This window comes from Echeneis naucrates, chromosome 17 (assembly GCF_900963305.1).
Source record: "Echeneis naucrates chromosome 17, fEcheNa1.1, whole genome shotgun sequence".
NCBI lineage: Eukaryota > Metazoa > Chordata > Actinopteri > Carangiformes > Echeneidae > Echeneis > Echeneis naucrates.
Genome location: NC_042527.1, coordinates 7,506,249 through 7,532,391, shown reverse-complemented (window position 1 = coordinate 7,532,391; position 26,143 = coordinate 7,506,249). Strand labels below are relative to the sequence as shown.

The 26,143-nt window shown below is 39.3% G+C and overlaps 3 protein-coding genes and 1 long non-coding RNA gene across 4 annotated transcripts; 1 reads left to right on the top strand and 3 right to left on the bottom strand.

The window, feature by feature from the left end:
• Positions 1–3,306: 3,306 nt before the first annotated feature.
• On the bottom strand, positions 3,307–4,929 carry LOC115058309 (uncharacterized). Its single transcript, XR_003842045.1, has 3 exons — positions 4,888–4,929; positions 3,718–3,743; positions 3,307–3,580 (listed from the first exon to the last, which is right to left on the bottom strand). It is a non-coding gene; the product is annotated as an uncharacterized LOC115058309 (long non-coding RNA).
• An 833-nt stretch (positions 4,930–5,762) lies between these two features.
• LOC115057562 (complement factor H-related protein 4-like) lies at positions 5,763–12,353 on the bottom strand. The gene is made up of 5 exons (XM_029524717.1): positions 12,289–12,353; positions 9,335–9,441; positions 7,028–7,219; positions 6,100–6,279; positions 5,763–5,986 (listed from the first exon to the last, which is right to left on the bottom strand). Exons 1-5 carry the CDS (start codon positions 12,351–12,353, stop codon positions 5,763–5,765), a joined length of 768 nt encoding a protein of 255 aa, XP_029380577.1.
• A 2,130-nt stretch (positions 12,354–14,483) lies between these two features.
• Positions 14,484–15,904, top strand: LOC115057561 (complement factor H-related protein 2-like). Its single transcript, XM_029524716.1, has 3 exons — positions 14,484–14,651; positions 15,388–15,567; positions 15,681–15,904. The coding sequence occupies exons 1-3, from the start codon at positions 14,642–14,644 to the stop codon at positions 15,902–15,904; spliced, it is 414 nt and encodes a 137-aa protein (XP_029380576.1). The 5' UTR covers positions 14,484–14,641.
• A 6,180-nt stretch (positions 15,905–22,084) lies between these two features.
• On the bottom strand, positions 22,085–23,643 carry LOC115058240 (complement factor H-related protein 1-like). Its single transcript, XM_029525552.1, has 3 exons — positions 23,459–23,643; positions 22,507–22,686; positions 22,085–22,393 (listed from the first exon to the last, which is right to left on the bottom strand). The coding sequence occupies exons 1-3, from the start codon at positions 23,466–23,468 to the stop codon at positions 22,170–22,172; spliced, it is 414 nt and encodes a 137-aa protein (XP_029381412.1). The 5' UTR covers positions 23,469–23,643; the 3' UTR covers positions 22,085–22,169.
• Positions 23,644–26,143: the final 2,500 nt, after the last annotated feature.

Sequence of the window (26,143 nt, the reverse complement as noted above, 5' to 3'; positions counted from 1 at the left end):
AGCTGGGCGTTGGGATGAACTTCAGCCCTGCCGTAAGAGATCCCATTTCAACAGCTTGTACATAGAGACTGAGGTCTTCTACCCCCCAGTGAAAAATCCATGTATCTTTGAATTTTCCTTTCAGAATGGGTATTTAAAAGTTGTCCAAGTTGTCCAAAATAACCTTTTAATTCAAGGTTACTTTCTCTTTTGTAGTAAAACAGAATGGGAGAAACAGAAGGACATTTAATTGTGACCTCATAACTAAAGCATTGCTTTACAGCAATAATCAGCCATGCACGCATTCCTGACAACCAAAAAGATTTCAAAATTTAAAGAGCAATTTGGACAAGTTAAGTCAAACATCAGCACATCAACTTTGATTTGTCTGAGTACGGAAGAGTTTTCTTTAAATGCAGTTTACTCTCAGAAATGTTAAGACTAAGTATCACACGTTCAAACTCTCAGTTAAATAACACAAAATGTTGATTGCTGAACTTGACAAAGAATACTGTTGTTTTGTTTTAGAAAATATTTTCAAAATATCTGGTACTTTCCACTTCAGACAGGAAGAACTCAGCAGTTCAAATGGATCCATTTGAAATAGAGATGTAATTCATTTGGCACATTAGTCAGTTAAGATACGATGTGTTGTTATAATAACAGCCCTGGTCTCAACTGCCCATGTGTAATCCATTTTTAGGCAGGATAACGTTTGCTTCACGAAAGTCCCATATTCACTTGTATAATATATTTACTGAGATCGTGTCCGAGGAAGAAACTGACTAATCGTTGTTCCTTCTGAGCAGATGTCTCCTGTTCTGTGGACACTGCTGAGTATCCTGACTTAGTTCCTGCTGGAGTTCAATTTTTAAAATATGATGAGGAATTGTTTCTGCTGTGTAAGAAAAAAAAATTCTACTGGCTTGCAGAACATCATTCTTTGGTTCAGTGCCAGAATGGAAGAATTACTTTAAGCAAATGTAAGTATCACTTTAAGATCATTACATTAATATGTCATAAACAGAAATACAGATTGAGTGAGTGGGAGTGTGGGGAAAATGTCACCATGGCCAGATTGAGACAATAAAAGCCACAGAGGGTTGAAATATCAGTGTGATCTTCACTAAGTAGAGATTTATTCACTGACTCAGCTCTGTTTTCTATTTATTCTGAGCCGATGAGGAATTTGAAGTGTGAGGAAATACACTCTGTCTCTCTCTTAGCCAAAGATGAGAGGAATGACACCGTTATGGTGTCTCGATGCAGTCAGAAGCTGCTCAGTGGTGAACAAGGGGACAGTGCCTGGGTTTGTACTGAAGTCTGAAACAGCTCCTAGAAGCCCCTCACACGTTACACTAACCATTTTACTGGATGATGAGCCAAGTCAGTGTTTTACGGCTGCATGGCTTTGTTTTTGGGGGGCATTTTCTAGGAGGCTCCTTTTAGTTGATCCCCAAAATGTGGTTCTTGTCAGCCCTCTATAATATGCATTTCATCTTTGCATATTTCTGTTTTCTCATTTCCAGTCTAAGGTCAGATAACTTTTCCGTTCAGATATGGGCACAGTGCTATTGATGATCTCACCTGTGAGAGATTAACATCTATTGATTTTATTTAAAAAAGGCATGATGGATAATATTCCTCTACAGGCAGCACAGTTCACTGAACAATACTGTTGACTCACTCTTGTGCTTCTATTTCACTTTTTTAGGTTGTAGTAACTCCGAAAGAGCTATTGTAAGTGAAACTCCTACATGGAGCAAATACTAGTGCCATTTTATATGCATTTACATTATAGTTTGTATTATTATTGGATATTTAATTCTACATTTTCTGCTTTGGTCAAAAGTATTGCGGTGACATGACCAAGTGAAAGACGCTGACGTCTTTGGATTCCTCCCCCTCTGGATGAAAACAGCTGCCAGCTGGTGATGATGATGCTGCAGCGGTGTTTTGGATTTGTCAGAAACAATTACAAGACTCTCACTTTATAATATGACTGCCTACATAATTTAGGAAAAAAAATGTTTGTTAGTGTGCTATAAGCCAGTAAAATGACTAATATATGACCTGAATAAAATCTCAACACTAATCTTTGTGGAATTGTGTTTCTGTGAAGTTGCATGTTGTCAAAAAAGCATTCCCCAAAAACAATTCTGTTAAAGCTCTGATTTCACAAGTTATTTCATGTTAAAGAATGACTCTCTGACAAGAAAGACTGGGAATCGAACCCAGAACCTTCTTGTTGTGAGGCAATTTGTCGCACCAGCTGAATTCACATTCTTCAAACTCTCACCGCATTTTACAGTAATGTATGATCCTCCTGGTCAAATGTTACTCCAATAAAAGTGAAGGTATCTGACTTCTGTAAAAGTATGGGGGCAGAGGCACTCCCCACTTTATGAATGAGTAACATTCCTCTGAGCTGTTTGTATGAGTACAATAGCAACTGTATCACCAACACACCACTAGTGGGCACACAGTGGCTGGGGTTCCTCTTTGGGGAATTGAACCCCAGTCTCCTGCATACCAACGGGGTCTACTCACCACCATACTAAGGAGGCAATAATAACAATAATGCAGAGAATGGATTGATTTGAAATGAAAATTAGTGACGGAAGAAGCAAATATTAAAGAAACAAACTTAAACTGACATAAAAGACCAACACCGTAATTATTTTGTTTTTCTGATTAGAAGAAAACCACCCCTGTTCAAAACTTAAAGGTCTGAACAAAATGAGTTATCACAATCATCTTGGTTCAGTGACTTCTGCGAACCGAACTAAAATATAACATCGCCTGCCGGAGCCATGACTTGCACTGTACTGTAGTGGTCTTGAATGGTCTGTCCAGGAGTTGGTCCAGTCATCTCTTGAGTGAAAAATATGTATTAAAAAAGTCACATTTTAATTTGAAGAAACAGATTTCTGCTCTTATTTTTCTTCTGTTTGGTGTTGATGCAAACTGAAATCTTTCAGTGTGTTAATCTGTCGTCCTGATACAGAGCTTGAATAGCATTCAAGCTCTACTGTGACAAGGTGGAAACAATCTTTGCACGGTTGTGTTTTGCACGGTTGTGTTTTTTGTTTTAGTCAAAAACTTGGCAAAAACTGTGTCTGTCTGTTTCTTTATACTTCACAGCAATGCGGTCTCAATTGTGTTTTAGAAAGGAATCAATATTCTGCAGTATTTGTAAAGAGGAAAAAGAAGTCCAGACATTTTTGCTGAAATTATGAGTGAACATTTTATTCACTATTGGTCAAATAAGCTTCATTCACATGTTCAGCTGTTAATCAATTTCACAGTGCATAGAGTATTTATAAAGCAATAAAGTAGATATAAAGATATAAACTGACTGTTACAGATTGTCATTAAATATCTTAGATCACAACCAATGTGGATTTTTTGGTCTGATTTGGCCTTCAAACATTGTGATGATCAATTTTTGATAAAAAATTAGGAGAAAAATAACTATTTTGCCAAATCTTCTCAAATGTAATTTTGACGTAGCTGTTTTCTGGTGGAAGCTTCTGTTTTTTTGTTAGTTGGTGGGGATGGATCACTGATGAACTAAGATGGGGTATATTGGGCATGCACCCTGGTTACAAACAGGGAAAAACAACAATATTTAGTCAAATAAAGAGTAAAATTAAATATAAACAAGGTGATATAAAACAATAAAAACACCAATTTATTGAAAGTTCTTAGAAAGGTCATTAAAAAAACAACACCTACCTGTCGGTGGTAACGTTCGTCACAACCTGAAATTCCAAAAACAACAACGCAGCAATGAATAGTTCAGAAAAAAAATTTATATTTACTCAAATTGTTGTAATTGAAGTCTGATTCTCCAAATTTCTGTGGTTTTTAAAACAGGACTGGTACTACTCTATCCTTTCCCCAGCTGTCAACAAACGTTTCAGTTTAGGTGCTTTGTGTTTTTTGTGGGGTTGGTGTGATAACTGGACGCATTGCCACGACTGCTTCTGAAGGAACAAGGAGAACAACAGCAGCCTGAGCGATAACAGTGCTAATCACTGGCACCATCCAAACCCCTCTCCCCTATGATCATCCCCTATCTCACTAACCAGCTTGCTCCAGGCAGAATAAAGTGCTTTCACACTTTCTGATGGCGAGCCGCTGTACAGTCTGCAGAGGCAGCACTGCTCACAGGACATAATGTAACTTGAGTGGTAAACATCATGAGTGCTGAGGCTTTTGGCTGGTCACAAACACAACCACCCTTTTCCAGCAAACAAAGCACAGTGGCAGATGAACCTATGTGCCATTCTAGGCTACATTCACACTAGTGTTCAGTTAAGACATTTTCATAGCGGATTGGCTCACAGTTTGAACCATTCACATGATTTGCTGTCAACTTGCGGTGGCAGCAGGGTATCTGGTCCCTATACGGCCTCTGTAAGACAGCATGACTTCCAACTGTTGCACTGTTTCTGCCATATTTGTGGATGTGGTAAAGTCTGGAGCTTGTCAAGTTGAGAGGAAAGCAGCTCAATTCGCAGGTGATGTATTTTGAAAATGATCTTGAGATCTCTGACAGTACAGCTCAGTCCAACCAGCAGCAAGTAAAAGGAAGTGAACATTGTGGAATCATCTCTATTTATGTAAATAAATGTTTCACTTTTGGTATGAACTTCATCAGAGTCACAATAAGCACAATAAGCAGACAAACGGTTTTATTTAACAACACAAATTATTGCATTGTGTTTGTTCGTACTGAACACATTTGCAGTGTCGGTTGGTAACGCCAAGGAAACAACACTCTACCTTCACTGATGTGTAGAAGAACCAACAGTAACAAGGAAAATAAAACGCTTAACATTTGACTTTGAACATGAGTGGGTGTGTGCAGCGGTCTCTGAGATGCTCTGAGATTATACTTACATTGAGAAACATATGATCTGCTGTTAGTGCACTTGAACGTCCTGATCCAATCGAATCTTCCACAGTTTTGGACAATTGGCGGTCCTTCTTTAATGACGAAGGTTTCCCAAAATTGAATAGCTGCCTGAGGATAGCTACCAGGTGGTATGACACAGGCCCTGTCTTGGACAGAAAAAGGCAACATGTAATCTGGTCTTCAAGATTAAATGTTGTGAAAGTGATCAGATCAATAATCCTGTCATGCTGGAGCTTTAACATTTCTATTACTGCATGATGGGCCTCCAATCCAGGTCCCACATTTTAATTTGAAGAAACAGATCTCTGCTCTTATTTTTCTTCTGTTTGGTGTTGATGCAAACTGAAATCTTTCAGTGTGTTAATCTGTCGTCCTGATACAGTGCTTCATGGCTTTGTGCACAGTGAAGTCATTAAAATCATCTTTATCGTATGTTGTATTTCTGATCATATTGTCTACTTACTACATGTTGGAGCTTCAGTCCAAGTCCCAGCTGTGCAGGAGATGGATTTCGTGTTTTGCCCATCTTCCATAAAGTAGCCATTGTCACACTGATACAGCACTACTGACTTATCAGTAGAGATATCCAGGTTTTCCTCAATTATAACAGCATGAGGGATCTCAGGAGGTTTATTGCATAAAATGTTCCTTTCTGCAAAAACAAAAGAAATCATTCAATCAAGTGTTCATTATAACTCTGGAGCTTTCCACACAAAATAGACAGGAAAAGAGAATTTGAATAATTATGTATGTGACATGTATGGAATGAAAATTTGCTCTCCAAAATTAACTTCATACTAATAATTTGATCCACTCTTCGAGGTTAAATGTTGTTAAAGTGATCAGGTCAACAGATTTATCATGCAGCGGCATTAGCATTTCCATTACTGCATGATGAGGTTTCACTCCAGCTCCAGCTCCCAGCTACACAATAGATGGATGTGCTGGTGTGTCCTTCTTCTGTAGCGTATCCAGTTTTACATTGATACACCACTTCTGAATCTGCAGCAAAAACCTCCTGGTATTTCTGATTTACTACAGCATGAGGGATCTGAGGAGGGCCGGAACATGAAGTGATGCTTTCTGCAGAAACAAAAATCAGTTAAAAGTGTTCATATGACCAGAGAAATATTTTAACTGGTTTTGTTCCTCTTATTGTGATTTTTCTCTTCACTGCAAACATCTGACAGACTTACTCTCACAGATAGGCAAAGACGACCACGTCCCATTTAAACAGCTGGCTGTTGCAATCTGGTTTAATTGTTCATATCCTGGGTCACATCTTATACTCAATATGTGTCTCTCCTCATACCAACCGTCTGAGCTTTCAGTGTATTTCCCATTGGGGATAGTTGGTGGGAAACAGGCCTTTTGATCTGAGAAATAAAAGAGAGAACAAGTTAGTTCAGTGACATTCCTGCCAGGTTAACGGTTACACTGCTTACATGTGACAATGTAAGACTACTCAAACCATTTAAATTCACTGTTGAAAAATGTTGCTGTGCATGGAGCTGGAGGGAATTGCAAAGTGTCAGGTTTTGAGTTTATTCTGATGTTTAGTGTTCTGTCCTTGTAACTTCCTGTTTTATTTTGAAGTCCTGGTTCCGTTGTGTTCCCCATTACTTTACTTCCTTGTTGTGTCCCATTTTGATTGCCTTCCCTGCCCTAATGTGGATCACCCGAAATTAAAATTGAAATAAATTTTGATAACTAAGGAGAAATCTAAACATAAAATAATGATTTTTTTTTCAGAATTTAATAAAAAAAGACACAAGATAAATAGTTTGAGTAAATCATGTGGCATCATGTATAACAGAAAAATGGAGCTGTATGCCAACATGAAAACGTTATCCCAAAGCTGAAGGAGGGGGGATCATGACTCCTGGCTAATTTCTTGCTTTTTAGCATTCCTAAATTTAATTTAATTTAATATCTGGTTGGCTGTCTCTCAGGTGATGCAGTAGGATCTTTGACATCAACAAGTAAATCTCATGCAGAATTAGTACGGGAAAAGAAAATCCACTTTTTTTACTCAGAGCCCAAATCTTTGTGTGTACAAAACATTTATATTTGTAACAACAACAAAAATGGTAAAAGGCCAAAGCTAATTATTTTTACACTGACCTATACACATTGGTGTAGAAGACCATTTTCCATTTGTACAAGTGATTGTTGCCCACCAAGTGTCTTCAGCTGGTTTATGGCCTTCATCACAGGCATAAGGGAGAACAGTTCCAGAAGGATATCTTGCTTGTTGAGGGACAAAAAAACCACCATCCAGATCGGCAGCTGCACAAGACTGATCTCCACGTTGAGCTAAATCAGAGATATGTACGACAACATGAATGAAACTTGAACTAAACTGTCATGAAATGAAAATGTATTTAATATTCTTACCATGTATCACTCCATGAAAACATATGAGAAGAATAAGTTGTAAATATGTAAAGCACATTTTGCCACCAGTTCAAATGTCCAAATGTTGCCAAACAAAGCCATGCAAAGACTCCAGCTTAAATTGCAGCCAGTTAATAATTGTTGAGGGCGTTTGTCCAAGAAGATAAAAATGAGCTAGCTTGCTTTGTCTTACTGTGACTGAATCAGTGTCATCCCACTGGCTTCATATCCTTGCATGTGCTGTATAAAAGGTTTTTACAAACCCATAACAACTGAAATCTAAAAAACTCCCCCTGAACTCCTGAAATAAATCAAATCAAAAACAAATTTTTACTAAATATACAGACGTAGCTTCAACTTTGTCTTCTCAAAAACTCTTGCAGCGTTCATGTCACAATATTTGTTTAAAGACCAGATTTTGAAATGATTTCCTGGAGGGCTGTGACTAGAGGATTATTTATTAATCAAATCTGATTAAGCTGAACTTTTCAAGTTCAAAGATTACAGACAAAATAACAACAACAACAACAAAAACACTGAATAGGTGCTTCGTTTGCACCTTTTTTTTCTGTGGGTCAGCAACCTCACAAGTGAGTAACATTACAAATTTATGTATTGAAAACCTAAAACATTAATCATCTCTCATTGAGGTCTTCCATAACTGTTAACAAAAACAAAACACGAGTGCCGTTTGGTATTTTGTCCCAAAACATGGAGAAGGTGTGTGACGCCTTCGCCCTCGGTTACACTGTAAGGTTGGAGATCTTCAGAAATAAACAAGGTGATTTCCTCTGCACGAGTGGAGTTGGTAGCCAGCGGAGCATGGAAAAAACTGACAAAACTTGTGATTGATGTACTTGGCTCAGTCCGTAGCTGGGGATGCCGGTGTGTCAACCGATTTGGTTCCCCATTGGAATTCCCGTTCCCCCTCAGAAAGCCATGTTAACTGACGCCGCCCACAGGACCAACCCAGAACAACTGCTTGAGTTTACTGCTTATTTGTGCTTTCTTAGCTCCGATTTCACACCTGTTGATTTGTTTATCATTTTTAATGAATACATAAATACCATGCGTTGTTGCTGAATTGTTATTGTGTCTATGTAACAGTTTAACTTGTTGATCATCACAATGATAATTACGGAGGCCTATTTTATTTTGCCAGTGACCTATCACAGCCAGCTTACTCAGGTGTGCACATGCGCAGTGTGACTAACGGCACTTTACTTTGGATGCCGCCATGTACGTGTGGCGACATGTTCCTACCAGCTGTTACAATTAAACTGAAGTTATATTTTTACCTCAAGTGTCTTCACTACCTCAACATATGGCATGGTGTCAGAAGTCTTGGACTTTGAATCGAAAGTGATCATCAGCGTGTTGCACGTGGGTATTTTTGCGGGACCATTGTGATGCCTCGGTAATTTGTCTTTGCAACATGGCGGACGGCTTCAGGTGGCGCATTTTTGAACGACGGTACGACATATTCATCGCAGCAGCACACTCAGCGCGGGCCGGAGCGGGGAGGTACGAGAACCTGGCAACAACAGACGTGTCCTGGTTCGTGCTGAATCCAAGGAGGACCTGAAGTACGGTGTTCATTTTAGGGCATCCTCAGATATCAGACTCAAGTGTCACTCATCAGACAATAAAGCATCAGGTCTCAGGCGAAAAGGTATCGGAGTAAGCTAAAAGTCCTCAAGTCTGAGAAAAACCTCTGTCATCGTCAGACAAAAATGCATCACATTTTAGGAAAACGGCCTCCGACCAAAAGTATTTAGTCTCAGAAAAACCTATATCAAGTTTATGAAATACCAAGTCAGGTCTCAGAACTAACAGTTTCAGAAAAAAATATTGGAAGGTGAAACGGTATCAAACCAAATGGCATCTCTGCCCAGCAGTGCGGTTCTCCTTCCCCTTATCACTTCTAATCATTTTGGGACATCCTTTACATAATATTTATAAAATGACCTATTTGTCCTCATCCACATATTTGCCATCATGAGCACTAGACAACAACAAAGAAACATTACACACCTCCCTCTTCCACAACAGTGTCACAGAAATATCTTGCCACAAATCTTTGCCTTTTCATGTTGGCATTGGAATTGCCCACTTTTAGCCATAGAAGCCTCCGTGAAAACCTGCGTGCAGACAAAGAAAAAAAAAATATGAATATGGAGCAGCTATTGTCTTTTGGCCTGCATATAAACCTCATCTGAAGCTGAAAGTACACCCGACCTTTATGGAAACAACTTCGGAGTATGTGTGTAGAATGCTTGGAATTACAAACAAAATTTAAAAATACGCCCATGATATTGGACAATGTGAATTTGAGATGTAATGTTAACGTCTACTGCAAAATCATAGGCTTACAATAACACTTTGTACCTCAATGTTTCTATACAATTTAAACTAACAATGCTGTGTCCTCCAAAGTCAAATGACATTAACATATAAGTTATGGGGCCATATTGATATACTTTCAAAGTCGGCGAGGGGAGTGAGGGCAGGGCAGGGAGACAGCACAACGTTCTGACAACACAGAGGACAGAGAAGCTGTCTCTCAATCGGCTGGTCCTGGCCTGGGGGCTCTTCAGTTTCTTTCCTGATGACAGCAGGCTGAAGAAGTTGGCGAACGGGCTAATGGGATCACCTGCAATGCAGCAGGCTTTATGGTTGAGGCGGGCGGGGAGAGAGACACCCAGAATCCTCTCAGCTGCTCTCACTAGCCAATGCAGCTTTTTCTAGCAGGACACGGTGCATGTGCCATAACACACAGTGAAGCAGCTAGTCGTGATACTTATGATTACTCTGTGCAAGTTGTTTGTGATTTTAAATTTGCACTTAAGGTTTCATTCCAGATATGATTCTATATAAGAAAACATTTGTCATTACTGGAATCTCTGTGAAACTGCATTAGTGAGGTTTAGGAGCATATTTCTTCATAGGAAGGGTTGGTGAATACCCATTAGTAGACCAATTTACTTACCCATCAATGCAGAGATGTACCCACATCCCAAAGAGCTTCATTTTGTCATTACCCGTGAGAAAATAAAACTTGTCTCCAGTGTATACTGTAGTTGTAATATAGTGCATTTTGTACACAGTTTCAGTAAAGCAACTAAAGTGTAACATCAATGTGCCAGGTATCATTCGGGCCCCAGCTGCGGTAGTTTCTGTGATAGATTTTCTTTTGGCCTGGATACCGCCTTCGCAGGCCACTGGCATCTAATTGTCGCATCACATCAGCAACAGCATTTCTAAATAGAAGTGAGAAAATGATTAGTGAAAGTTCACGAAACAGGTGTAGAGAGTCCTAAGCACTTTAAGATGATACACATATAATAAAACAGCGCATCTACCTGTAGCAAGGCCTCACTCCTCTGACATCCCGCACACGCTGGAGCATTGCTCTGATGCCTTGCTCAGGAGACCAGTGCCTCAGCTCACTCTGGAAGTCAACATACAATATATTGCATACAATCTTGCCAGAGATGTAGAGTGTTTGAATGGAAAGAAATACTGTATATAGTTTGCACAGATGATTTGGTTTCAGCTGGCGACATGTTATTTAATCGTCCCTGATGAGATTCTTATTTCAAACTGTTCTGCTTGGTTGGGAAAGCCAAAAGTTAAGCGGTTAATGTAGCAACCACCGTACAGTCATGAATGCTGACTACTGCCAGATGATAATGCATTGTAGCTTGTTTGCATAGCTACTGCGATTGTTTAGCCAAGATCGTGCTTCCTGTTGAATCCCGTCTCTAATGGCAGTGTTTGATTTAAAGTACTTTTAAGGCTTGCCTGCACAGCTTCACAGACTTCTGCCAATGGCCTCTGCTGACAAAACAGTCTTCTGAGATGCCTTTCACTATCCACACAAAATTATTTCGGACACACACACACACACACACACACACACACACACACACACACACACACACACACACACACACACACACACACACACACACACACACACACACACACACACACACACACACACACCTTATTTTGAATCCAAATGAAACGAGTGTGGCGCAGATTTCCCTCTGCTTGAAGCCTGTCAGGACTGGGGGGGCAGAACGCGGTGAGCGTGTTGCGGGTAGGACCCAGATGCAGGAGCCGGAACCCAGGTAGGTGGAAAAAAGGACTTTACTCGAGGAGCAAAAAAAATCTACAGGGCATGGACAAGGCATGGACAAGGCCACAACACGGAGACCGGACAATGACAACGATAATGGCAATGACAGCGACAATGATCCAACCAAGGACAAGACTGAAAACAGGACTTAAATACACAGTGGTAAACAAGACACAGGTGATCCACATCAGGGGAGGGAAGACAATCAACATGGGACACAACCAGGAAGTAACATAGACAGAACACTAACCCCAGCTTTAACCCAAAACCTGACAGAAGCCATTGCTGAAGAGTAACACTGGCACAATAACAAGTCGACTGCCCCTCGATAATGCTTCGTGGATATTGCTAGAATAGGTCTCACATTTCTGTGGGTACATTTACAAATATCTGTTAGCCTACTTATCTATTGTTGTAGTTTTGTTTTATTGTTGTTGAGTTTAGGCCGCAGCAGGTGAACTGAGTTAAATTCAGATGATTTCTTGCGAAGTTTGTTCATATTTTAATTCCAAGTATTTAATTTTGTAAAACTGCGTTGTTCGTTTACGCATATGGCCACAGTCTGTGTTTTAGTGGCCACCGATGTCACTGCGGGGAAATGTGCCATGAATGTTTTCTCTCATACCTTTATAAATTCATCATTTAGTTTGTTCCAATTGAATTAGTATTAAAAATGAATGAATAAAAAATAAATGCTGTTGGCCGTGTCTTTATTATAATTAAAAAAACGAAAATTAAAATGACAGATAAAAATAGATTATGACAAATTATTTTTAACCTGTCCTTCAAAATGACGGACAGTGAAAAAGTCTAGCGCAACCTCTGGTGTCATCTGCACGCTTACAGGGACTGCGAGAGCACACTGCCACTGGTCCGACTCTCCAGACCCTCAGCGGCTTCATCAAACATGGCTGGCCCAACAGACTGCATAATCTCCCTCTTAGAGTGCGTCCCTTCTTTGCTTTCAGAGTTCCGTTTCCGTTTCCAAATGAATAGTAAGCAATAGTAACGTTACACGTCAAAAATAGTGTCATTAATTCGTCGGTCGAGCACGCTAACCAGTTAGCCAGCAGCCCATTTTGAATCGACTAACTAGTGTAAGCGATCCGACAGTGAGCTTTATAAATGTAGGCTACTCTCACACAGTTAGGCTAGCTGTCACCCACTTACATAAAGATTGACAATGAATGGTCGAACAAATGTATTCTCCATTTCTTGTTTTAATGTAAAAAATAACATATCAGTAACCTTCACATTGTATTGTCCCATTTAGCTTTCCGTACACCCAGCTGTGCTTCTATTTGCGTTTCTTCCTTAAGTGCGTACAGAGCACATAGCAAGTTTCTATGGATGCGGTGGTACCGCGCGTGAAACACAAACTTTAGAACAATGTAAAGTATATTTACACTTTGCAATCACAATATTACACACACGATTATCTACTACAATCTGTGTCTGAAACGGTGCCCAAATATGTCCACAACAACAAATAGGTGCACAATTTAAAAAACACTGTCCAGTAGCTTAAAATATTATTTCAATATGTCAGATGATTATTTAACACGATAGCTGTACCGGAGAAAAAACGGTACAATGACAAACTTACATCCATGAGTCTTTCTCTTTTCATGGAGGTGACATACTGGAGTCCCCCAGTAAGATCATCATTTAACCTGATAGTGATAAAAAGTTAAGCTACACCATCATCATTTTAAAATAGCTTTTTATAACCCAAGCATTTCAAATCACTTTATGGGGTTATGGGGTAAGAGCGTAATTAGGAAAAGCTGCATGCAGCCCACATCGCGTTTCTCATTCTCACTGTTTCTTCGCTGGTTCGGGTTTTTCTGCTCTTCTTACCTTTGTATAGAACAACTTAAGCTGTAAATAAAACTATATTGAGGCTTACAATAAATATAAGGACTTCTTATCAACCCACATCAATATCAGGCTTAAAAATAAAATCATGTGTAAACCACACCCACTTCTTGTTTAAGTCCCGCCCCTTCGGAGTGGCTGGTTGAACAGATACTAGTTAGATCAATGAGCCCCTCCATGGGCGCGCATGCCGTAGTTGTGTACATCCGCGGTGAACATTACCGTAACATAGGTCCTGTTTATGTGGAGTAAAAATATAAAATCAACAAGACATTTTGTCGGTTAAATGTATAAAAAGGATATGAAAAACTCATTGAAAATAGATATATACCGATGCAAACTTCCAACAACCGATATATCTATATATTTTTGTCAAAAACTGTATCGATACGCAGCTGTTGTACCGATGCACTCGCATCTTGCCTGTGGAGGACCGCGTATCGATGAGCATCGGTTTATCTTCCCATCCCTAATAATCACCAATATCAATCGTGGCAATTTTGATGTCTGTTTCAGTGTAGTCAGATATCTTTTAGAGAATGCCACCTGTTTCTGAACACTGACCTTTACAATCACTGTGTTTGGTATTTTGTAATTTTGGCATCTAGTCACAGCCCTCCGGGAAATCATTTATAAATCTGGTCTTTAAACAAATATTGTGACATGAACGCTGCAAGAGTTTTTGAGAAGACAAAGTTGAAGCTACGTCTGTATATTTAGTAAAAATGTGTTTTTGATTTGATTTATTTCAGGAGTTCAGGGGGAGTTTTTTAGATTTCAGTTGTTATGGGTTTGTAAAAACCTTTTATACAGCACATGCAAGGATATGAAGCCAGTGGGATGACACTGATTCAGTCACAGTAAGACAAAGCAAGCTAGCTCATTTTTATCTTCTTGGACAAACGCCCTCAACAATTATTAACTGGCTGCAATTTAAGCTGGAGTCTTTGCATGGCTTTGTTTGGCAACATTTGGACATTTGAACTGGTGGCAAAATGTGCTTTAAATATTTACAACTTATTCTTCTCATATGTTTTCATGGAGTGATACATGGTAAGAATAGAATTAAATACATTTTCATTTCATGACAATTTAGTTCAAGTTTCATTCATGTTGTCGTACGTATCTCTGATTTAGCTCAACGTGGAGATCAGTCTTGTGCAGCTGCCGATCTGGATGGTGGTTTTTTTGTCCCTCAACAAGCAAGATATCCTTCTGGAACTGTTCTCCCTTATGCCTGTGATGAAGGCCGTAAACCAGCTGAAGACACTTGGTGGGCAACAATCACTTGTACAAATGGAAAATGGTCTTCTACACCAATGTGTATAGGTCAGTGTAAAAATAATTAGCTTTGGCCTTTTACCATTTTTGTTGTTGTTACAAATATAAATGTTTTGTACACACAAAGATTTGGGCTCTGAGTAAAAAAAGTGGATTTTCTTTTCCTGTACTAATTCTGCATGAGATTTACTTGTTGATGTCAAAGATCCTACTGCATCACCTGAGAGACAGCCAACCAGATATTAAATTAAACTTGCTGAAAAGCAAGAAATTAGCCAGGAGTCATGATCCCCCCTCCTTCAGCTTTGGGATAACGTTTTCATGTTGGCATACAGCTCCATTTTTCTGTTATACATGATGCCACATGATTTACTCAAACTATTTATCTTGTGTCTTTTTTTATTAAATTCTGAAAAAAAATCCTTATTTTATGTTTAGATTTCTCCTTAGTTATCAAAATTCATTTCAATTTTAATTTCGGGTGATCCACATTAGGACAGGGAAGGCAATCAAAATGGGACACAACGAGGAAGTAAAGTAATGGGGAACACAACGGAACCAGGACTTCAAAATAAAACAGGAAGTTACAAGGACAGAACACTAAACATCAGAATAAACTCAAAACCTGACACTTTGCAATTCCCTCCAGCTCCACGCACAGCAACATTTTTCAACAGTGAATTTAAATGGTTTGAGTAGTCTTACATTGTCACATGTAAGCAGTGTAACCGTTAACCTGGCAGGAATGTCACTGAACTAACTTGTTCTCTCTTTTATTTCTCAGATCAAAAGGCCTGTTTCCCACCAACTATCCCCAATGGGAAATACACTGAAAGCTCAGACGGTTGGTATGAGGAGAGACACATATTGAGGATAAGATGTGACCCAGGATATGAACAATTAAACCAGATTGCAACAGCCAGCTGTTTAAATGGGACGTGGTCGCCTTTGCCTATCTGTGAGAGTAAGTCTGTCAGATGTTTGCAGTGAAGAGAAAAATCACAATAAGAGGAACAAAACCAGTGAAAATATTTCTCTGGTCAAATGAACACTTTTAACTGATTTTTGTTTCTGCAGAAAGCATCACTTCATGTTCCAGCCCTCCTAAGATCCCTCATGCTGTAGTAAATCAGAAATACCAGGAGGTTTTTGCTGCAGATTCAGAAGTGGTGTATCAATGTGAAACTGGATACGCTACAGAAGAAGGACACACCAACACATCCATCTATTGTGTAGCTGGGAGCTGGAGCTGGAGTGAAGCCTCATCATGCAGTAATGGAAATGCTAATGCCGCTGCATGATAAATCTGTTGACCTGATCACTGATAACATTTAACCTCGAAGAGTGGATCAAATTATTAGTATGAAGTTAATTTTGGAGAGCAAATTTTCATTCCATACATGTCACATACATAATTATTCAAATTTTCTTTTGTCCATTTGTCCATCTGTCCATTTTATTTTATGTTATAATGGACACTAATCCAAAAAGGGAAAGGATATGTTTTCTGCAAAAAACTGAAACACCGATTCTGTTTTTGTGTGTCTAAGTTTTGGGTTGGTTGTCTGTATGGATTCCGTTCCTATTCCTATTCATGATTTATTTTTTCTCCACAGAACGTATCCTTCCATGCTCTGAGCCCCCTAATCTCTCTCATGCTGTAATTGTTCAAGAACCCAAGGAGGTTTACGACCATTTGACAGATGTGATGTATCAGTGTGTAGATGGATACGCTATAAATACATGGAGCAACAAGCAAAATATCTTCTGCAGAGCTGGGCGTTGGGATGAACTTCAGCCCTGCCGTAAGAGATCCCATTTCAACAGCTTGTACATAGAGACTGAGGTCTTCTACCCCCCAGTGAAAAATCCATGTATCTTTGAATTTTCCTTTCAGAATGGGTATTTAAAAGTTGTCCAAGTTGTCCAAAATAACCTTTTAATTCAAGGTTACTTTCTCTTTTGTAGTAAAACAGAATGGGAGAAACAGAAGGACATTTAGTTGTGACCTCATAACTAAAGCATTGCTTTACAGCAATAATCAGCCATGCACGCATTCCTGACAACCAAAAAGATTTCAAAATTTAAAGAGCAATTTGGACAAGTTAAGTCAAATATCAGCACATCAACTTTGATTTGTCTGAGTACGGAAGAGTTTTCTTTAAATGCAGTTTACTCTCAGAAATGTTAAGACTAAGTATCACACGTTCAAACTCTCAGTTAAATAACACAAAATGTTGATTGCTGAACTTGACAAAGAATACTGTTGTTTTGTTTTAGAAAATATTTTCAAAATATCTGGTACTTTCCACTTCAGACAGGAAGAACTCAGCAGTTCAAATGGATCCATTTGAAAGAGATGTAATTCATTTGGCACATTAGTCAGTTAAGATACGATGTGTTGTTATAATAACAGCCCTGGTCTCAACTGCCCATGTGTAATCCATTTTTAGGCAGGATAACGTTTGCTTCACGAAAGTCCCATATTCACTTGTATAATATATTTACTGAGAGCGTGTCCGAGGAAGAAACTGACTAATCGTTGTTCCTTCTGAGCAGATGTCTCCTGTTCTGTGGACACTGCTGAGTATCCTGACTTAGTTCCTGCTGGAGTTCAATTTTTAAAATATGATGAGGAATTGTTTCTGCTGTGTAAGAAAAAAAAATTCTACTGGATTGCAGAACATCATTCTTTGGTTCAGTGCCAGAATGGAAGAATTACTTTAAGCAAATGTAAGTATCACTTTACGATCATTACATTAATATGTCATAAACAGAAATACAGATTGAGTGAGTGGGAGTGTGGGGAAAATGTCACCATGGCCAGATTGAGACAATAAAAGCCACAGAGGGTTGAAATATCAGTGTGATCTTCACTAAGTAGAGATTTATTCACTGACTCAGCTCTGTTTTCTATTTATTCTGAGCCGATGAGGAATTTGAAGTGTGAGGAAATACACTCTGTCTCTCTCTTGGCCAAAGATGAGAGGAATGACACCGTTATGGTGTCTCGATGCAGTCAGAAGCTGCTCAGTGGTGAACAAGGGGACAGTGCCTGGGTTTGTACTGAAGTCTGAAACAGCTCCTAGCAGCCCCTCACACGTTACACTAACCATTTTACTGGATGATGAGCTAAGTCAGTGTTTTACGGCTGCATGGCTTTGTTTTTGGGGGGCATTTTCTAGGAGGCTCCTTTTAGTTGATCCCCAAAATGTGGTTCTTGTCAGCCCTCTATAATATGCATTTCATCTTTGCATATTTCTGTTTTCTCATTTCCAGTCTAAGGTCAGATAACTTTTCCGTTCAGATATGGGCACAGTGCTATTGATGATCTCACCTGTGAGAGATTAACATCTATTGATTTAATTTAAAAAAGGCATGATGGATAATATTCCTCTACAGGCAGCACAGTTCACTGAACAATACTGTTGACTCACTCTTGTGCTTCTATTTCACTTTTTTAGGTTGTAGTAACTCCGAAAGAGCTATTGTAAGTGAAACTCCTACATGGAGCAAATACTAGTGCCATTTTATATCCATTTACATTATAGTTTGTATTATTATTGGATATTTAATTCTACATTTTCTGCTTTGGTCAAAAGTATTGCGGTGACATGACCAAGTGAAAGACGCTGACGTCTTTGGATTCCTCCCCCTCTGGATGAAAACAGCTGCCAGCTGGTGATGATGATGCTGCAGCGGTGTTTTGGATTTGTCAGAAACAATTACAAGACTCTCACTTTATAATATGACTGCCTGCATAATTTAGGAAAAAAATGTTTGTTAGTGTGCTATAAGCCAGTAAAATGACTAATATATGACCTGAAAAAAATCTCAACACTAATCTTTGTGGAATTGTGTTTCTGTGAAGTTGCATGTTGTCAAAAAAGCATTCCCCAAAAACAATTCTGTTAAAGCTCTGATTTCACGAGTTATTTCATGTTAAAGAATGACTCTCTGACAAGAAAGACTGGGAATCGAACCCAGAACCTTCTTGTTGTGAGGCAATTTGTCGCACCAGCTGAATTCACATTCTTCAAATTCTCACCGCATTTTACAGTAATGTATGATCCTCCTGGTCAAATGTTACTCCAATAAAAGTGAAGGTATCTGACTTCTGTAAAAGTATGGGGGCAGAGGCACTCCCCACTTTATGAATGAGTAACATTCCTCTGAGCTGTTTGTATGAGTACAATAGCAACTGTATCACCAACACACCACTAGTGGGCACACAGTGGCTGGGGTTCCTCTTTGGGGAATTGAACCCCAGTCTCCTGCATACCAACGGGGTCTACTCACCACCATACTAAGGAGGCAATAATAACAATAATGCAGAGAATGGATTGATTTGAAATGAAAATTAGTGACGGAAGAAGCAAATATTAAAGAAACAAACTTAAACTGACATAAAAGACCAACACTGTAATTATTTTGTTTTTCTGATTAGAAGAAAACCACCCCTGTTCAAAACTTAAAGGTCTGAACAAAATGAGTTATCACAATCATCTTGGTTCAGTGACTTCTGCGAACCGAACTAAAATATAACATCGCCTGCCGGAGCCATGACTTGCACTGTACTGTAGTGGTCTTGAATGGTCTGTCCAGGAGTTGGTCCAGTCATCTCTTGAGTGAAAAATATGTATTAAAAAAGTCACATTTTAATTTGAAGAAACAGATATCTGCTCTTATTTTTCTTCTGTTTGGTGTTGATGCAAACTGAAATCTTTCAGTGTGTTAATCTGTCGTCCTGATACAGAGCTTGAATAGCATTCAAGCTCTACTGTGACAAGGTGGAAACAATCTTTGCATGGTTGTGTTTTTTGTTTTAGTCATATATTTTTTCATGACATAATTTTTACAGGTTGGCAAAAACTGTGTCTGTCTGTTTCTTTATACTTCACAGCAATGTGGTCTCAATTGTGTTTTAGAAAGGAATCAATATTCTGCAGTATTTGTAAAGAGGAAAAAGAAGTCCAGACATTTTTGCTGAAATTATGAGTGAACATTTTATTCACTATTGGTCAAATAAGCTTCATTCACATGTTCAGCTGTTAATCAATTTCACAGTGCATAGAGTATTTATAAAGCAATAAAGTAGATATAAAGATATAAACTGACTGTTACAGATTGTCATTAAATATCTTAGATCACAACCAATGTGGATTTTTTGGTCTGATTTGGCCTTCAAACATTGTGATGATCAATTTTTGATAAAAATTAGGGGAAAAATAACTATTTTGCCAAATCTTCTCAAATGTAATTTTGACGTAGCTGTTTTCTGGTGGAAGCTTCTGTTTTTTTGTTAGTTGGTGGGGATGGATCACTGATGAACTAAGATGGGGTATATTGGGCATGCACCCTGGTTACAAACAGGGAAAAACAACAATATTTAGTCAAATAAAGAGTAAAATTAAATATAAACAAGGTGATATAAAACAATAAAAACACCAATTTATTGAAAGTTCTTAGAACGGTCATTAAAAAAAAAAAAAAAACACCTACCTGTCGGTGGTAACGTTCGTCGCAACCTGAAATTCCAAAAACAACAACGCAGCAATGAATAGTTCAGAAAAAAAAATTATATTTACTTAAATTGTTGTAATTGAAGTCTGATTCTCCAAATTTCTGTGGTCTTTAAAACAGGACTGGTACTACTCTATCCTTTCCCCAGCTGTCAACAAACGTTTCAGTTTAGGTGCTTTGTGTTTTTTGTGGGGTTGGTGGGATAACTGGACGCATTGCCACGACTGCTTCTGAAGGAACAAGGAGAACAACAGCAGCCTGAGCGATAACAGTGCTAATCACTGGCACCATCCAAACCCCTCTCCCCTATGATCATCCCCTATCTCACTAACCAGCTTGCTCCAGGCGGAATAAAGTGCTTTGACACTTTCTGATGGCGAGCCGCTGTACAGTCTGCAGAGGCAGCACTGCTCACAGGACATAATGTAACTTGAGTGGTAAACATCATGAGTGCTGAGGCTTTTGGCTGGTCACAAACACAACCACCCTTTTCCAGCAAACAAAGCACAGTGGCAGATGAACCTATGTGCCATTCTAGGCTACATTCACACTAGTGTTCAGTTAAGACATTTTCATAGCGGATTGGCTCACAGTTTGAACCATTCACATGATTTGCTGTCAACTTGCGGTGGCAGCAGGGTATCTGGTCCCTATACGGCCTCTGTAAGACAGCATGACTTCCAACTGTTGCACTGTTTCTGCCAAATTTGTGGATGTGGTAAAGTCTGGAGCTTGTCAAGTTGAGAGGAAAGCAGCTCAATTCGCAGGTGATGTATTTTGAAAATGATCTTGAGATCTCTGACAGTACAGCTCAGTCCAACCAGCAGCAAGTAAAAGGAAGTGAACATTGTGGAATCATCTCATCAGTGAACATTGTGGAATCATCTCATTTATGTAAATAAATGTTTCACTTTTGGTATGAGCTTCATCAGAGTCACAATAATAAGCAGACAAACGGTTTTATTTAACAACACAAATTATTGCATTGTGTTTGTTCGTACTGAACACATTTGCAGTGTCGGTTGGTAACGCCAAGGAAACAACACTCTACCTTCACTGATGTGTAGAAGAACCAACAGTAACAAGGAAAATAAAACGCTTAACATTTGACTTTGAACATGAGTGGGTGTGTGCAGCGGTCTCTGAGATGCTCTGAGATTATACTTACATTGAGAAACATATGATCTGCTGTTAGTGCACGTGAACGTCCTGATCCAATCGAATCTTCCACAGTTTTGGACAATTGGCGGTCCTGCTTTAATGACGAAGGTTTCCCAAAATTGAATAGCTGCCTGAGGATAGCTACCAGGTGGTATGACACAGGCCCTGTCTTGGACAGAAAAAGGCAACATGTAATCTGGTCTTCAAGATTAAATGTTGTTAAAGTGATCAGATCAATAATCCTGTCATGCTGGAGCTTTAACATTTCTATTACTGCATGATGGGCCTCCAATCCAGGTCCCACATTTTAATTTGAAGAAACAGATCTCTGCTCTTATTTTTCTTCTGTTTGGTGTTGATGCAAACTGAAATCTTTCAGTGTGTTAATCTGTCGTCCTGATACAGTGCTTCATGGCTTTGTGCACAGTGAAGTCATTAAAATCATCTTTATCATATGTTGTATTTCTGATCATATTGTCTACTTACTACATGTTGGAGCTTCAGTCCAAGTCCCAGCTGTGCAGGAGATGGATTTCCTGTTTTGCCCATCTTCCATAAAGTAGCCATTGTCACACTGATACAGCACTACTGACTTATCAGTAGAGATATCCAGGTTTACCTGAATTATAACAGCACGAGGGATCTCAGGAGGTTTACTGCATAAAATGTTCCTTTCTGCAAAAACAAAAGAAATCATTCAATCAAGTGTTCATTATAACTCCGGAGCTTTCCACACAAAATAGACAGGAAAAGAGAATTTGGATAATTATGTATGTGACATGTATGGAATGAAAATTTGCCCTCCAAAATTAACTTCATACTAATAATTTGATCCACTCTTCGAGGTTAAATGTTGTTAAAGTGATCAGGTCAACAGATTTATCATGCAGCGGCATTAGCATTTCCATTACTGCATGATGAGGTTTCACTCCAGCTCCAGCTCCCAGCTACACAATAGATGGATGTGTTGGTGTGTCTTTCCTCTGTAGCGTATCCAGTTTCACATTGATACAACACTTTTGAATCTGCAGCAAAAACCTCCTGGTATTCTTGAATTACTACAGCATGAGGGATCTGAGGAGGGCCGGAACATGAAGTGATGCTTTCTGCAGAAACAAAAATCAGTTAAAAGTGTTCATTTGACCAGAGAAATATTTTCACTGGTTTTGTTCCTCTTATTGTGATTTTTCTCTTCACTGCAAACATCTGACAGACTTACTCTCACAGATAGGCAAAGACGACCACGTCCCATTTAAACAGCTGGCTGTTGCAATCTGGTTTAATTGTTCATATCCTGGGTCACATCTTATCCTCAATATGTGTCTCTCCTCATACCAACCGTCTGAGCTTTCAGTGTATTTCCCATTGGGGATAGTTGGTGGGAAACAGGCCTTTTGATCTGAGAAATAAAAGAGAGAACAAGTTAGTTCAGTGACATTCCTGCCAGGTTAACGGTTACACTGCTTACATGTGACAATGTAAGACTACTCAAACCATTTAAATTCACTGTTGAAAAATGTTGCTGTGCATGGAGCTGGAGGGAATTGCAAAGTCATCAGACAGTTCAGACAGTTAGCACTTAGACAAAGTCGGTGTCTGTAAGTGGAGTTGATTTAGTACTTCTTAATAAGGGGAATGCAGGATTAGCATAAAGTTTTGTCTTTCTCACTACAATACAATATTATGTTTCATATTAAGGAATTAAGGAATGTTTTATCTAAAATATTATTTCATTGAAATTAATTTTGATAACTAAGGAGAAATCTAAACATAAAATAAAGAATTCTTTTTTTTTTTTCAGAATTTAATAAAAAAAAAAGACACAAGATAAATAGTTTGAGTAAATCATGTGGCATCATGTATAACAGAAAAATGGAGCTGTATGCCAACATGAAAACGTTATCCCAAAGCTGAAGGAGGGGGGATCATGACTCCTGGCTAATTTCTTGCTTTTCAGCATTCCTAAGTTTAATTTAATATCTGGTTGGCTGTCTCTCAGGTGATGCAGTAGGATCTTTGACATCAACAAGTAAATCTCATGCAGAATTAGTACGGGAAAAGAAAATCCACTTTTTTTACTCAGAGCCCAAATCTTTGTGTGTACAAAACATTTATATTTGTAACAATAACAAAAATGTTAAAAGGCCATAGCTAATTATTTTTACACTGACCTATACACATTGGTGTAGAAGACCATTTTCCATTTGTACAAGTGATTGTTGCCCACCAAGTGTCTTCAGCTGGTTTACGGCCTTCATCACAGGCATAAGGGAGAACAGTTCCAGAAGGATATCTTGCTTGTTGAGGGACAAAAAAACCACCATCCAGATCGGCAGCTGCACAAGACTGATCTCCACGTTGAGCTAAATCAGAGATACGTACGACAACATGAATGAAACTTGAACTAAATTGTCATGAAATGAAAATGTATTTATTATTCTTACCATGTATCACTCCATGAAAACATATGAGAAGAATAAGTTGTAAATATTTAAAGCACATTTTGCCACCAGTTCAAATGTCCAAATGTTGCCAAACAAAGCCATGCAAAGACTCCAGCTTAAATTGCAGCCAGTTAATGATTGTTGAGGGCGTTTGTCCAAGAAGATAAAAATGAGCTAGCTTGCTTTGTCTTACTGTGACTGAATCAGTGTCATCCCACTGGCTTCATATCCTTGCATGTGCTGTATAAAAGGTTTTTACAAACCCATAACAACTGAAATCTAAAAAACTCCCCCTGAACTCCTGAAATAAATCAAATCAAAAACACATTTTTACTAAATATACAGACGTAGCTTCAACATTGTCTTCTCAAAAACTCTTGCAGCGTTCATGTCACAATATTTGTTTAAAGACCAGATTTTGAAATGATTTCCCGGAGGGCTGTGACTAGAGGCCAAAATTGCAAAATACCAAACACAGTGATTGTAAAGGTCAGTGTTCAGAAACAGGTGGCATTCTCTAAAAGATATCTGACTACACTGAAACAGACATCAAAATTGCCACGATTGATATTGGTGATTATGGAGTGATAGTACAGTTTGTCTTCACTATCCCCTAAACCATTATCATTGGATCTTCTCTTCTAGAATTTGATCCGCCTTGGTGCCCGATATGACAGAATAAAGTGTGGAGTGTGTTTCAGACAGAGAGCAGCTAACAAACTATGGCTGTTTAATTGGAGTACACGCAGGCTTTGTCGACAGCATCAAAACATCTTCGCGCCCTGTCCAGGTGACCACAGAGCAACATAGCATCCGAAATAACAGAAGCAGTGACACATTCCAACACATTCTGTTGACAGAACACACATTTTTCTTTGTTAACTACGATTGTGACTTTTCTGTCTCTTCACAACTTCCTCTAAGTTTTCCATGTCTTGCCCCACATGGAAACATACTGGTTAGTGCTGTTGTCCAAAAACAAGAAGGGCAAAGTTTTCATGTTCACCCTGTCTTTGCGTGGGTTTCCTCCCACTGTCCAAAAACATCACGTTCAGGTTAATTGGTGACTCTTATTTGTCTGTAGATTGTTGAGTGGTTGTCTGTCTCTGTGTGTTGGCCCTGTGATGGACTGGCGTCCTCTCCAGGGTGAACCTCACCCAATGTAAGCTTGCACCCCATGTTACCCGGAAACAGATAGAAGATGAATGAATTCATATTTTTGATGTGTTAAACTAACTAACTAACTAAACCAACTAAGGACTTATCTTTTTCTCCTTAGAGCTTGTAGGCAAAGCAGTGATGAAGAGAAGTGTGCGTGCCTGCAGCTCCATCAACAACCTCTTTTCATGTTTGCCAGTCCTGTGTTGAATAATGAAAAAGTGAATGTATTACCCATAATTCCCTGCGTAGTAAGTGCAAAAAGAACTAAGCATAGTTTGCAAAACTTGGCAGCAGCAGCCCCTGATGAAAGTTTGGAGTTTGGAATTATCTGTGACACACGCAGATTCCCGCACTGTTGGTGACCACCAGTGAGTTCTTTGGTTGCTGCCTCGCAGGCACCAATGACCTTGAAACCACAGCTCCCAAATGCTTCTTTAATGGGGGGCTTTGAACATTGTCCACTCAGACTTCATGTCCCCAACCTCCCCTAAATGTATGATAAATTCTTTTGAAGGTGTGAGTTGAAAACCTCGTGGAGGGGGGCCAGAGTGGTCTTCCTCCCCACCATATGATCAGTAGGTAGTGATCAGCTGATCAGTCCCCCTGCAGCACCCAGAAGGAGCCCTTTTCTATGGCACCATCCAGAGACTTCAAGGATGTACTCTAAACTACTGCAGTGACCCAAAGTCTCATACAGGCAGCCCTCTCTCACCACGAAGGACTCCGGAACAACGCAATCCATGAGAGCCTTAGAGCATCAAGACTAACCCCAACCCGAAGTGCTAAGTGTGAAGACGTGAGCCAAGCGGCATCCGGATGTTACTGCTTCACTTCAGACAATCCTCAAATGTTTTCCCTGCCAGAAAGGGTGTGTTTCATGGCATGGATCCAATGCCAGTTCCGATACCTGCAGGAGTGCCCACAAGGTGATGCCTCCATGTTTTTCTTTTTTTTCCTCGCTGAGCACTATCACACGGGTCAAGGCCTGACCACCACACATTCCAGCCTCGAGACACGTAGTTCTCTTGTGCAGGCAAAAATACTACGTGACCTCCACATCGACGTGTATGGCTCCTGATGAAGAACACTTTTTAAACACCTCTATCTATCCTAGCAAGATTTACTGAAACTTATCTTTTAACTCATACCATCTGAGTGGACACGTCAACTTCCACCAGTGCCCTCAGGAGTCGGGTCCCTGGGAGCAAACATCGTAAATATGCATTTTTAATTGAAAACTGAACTTAGCTT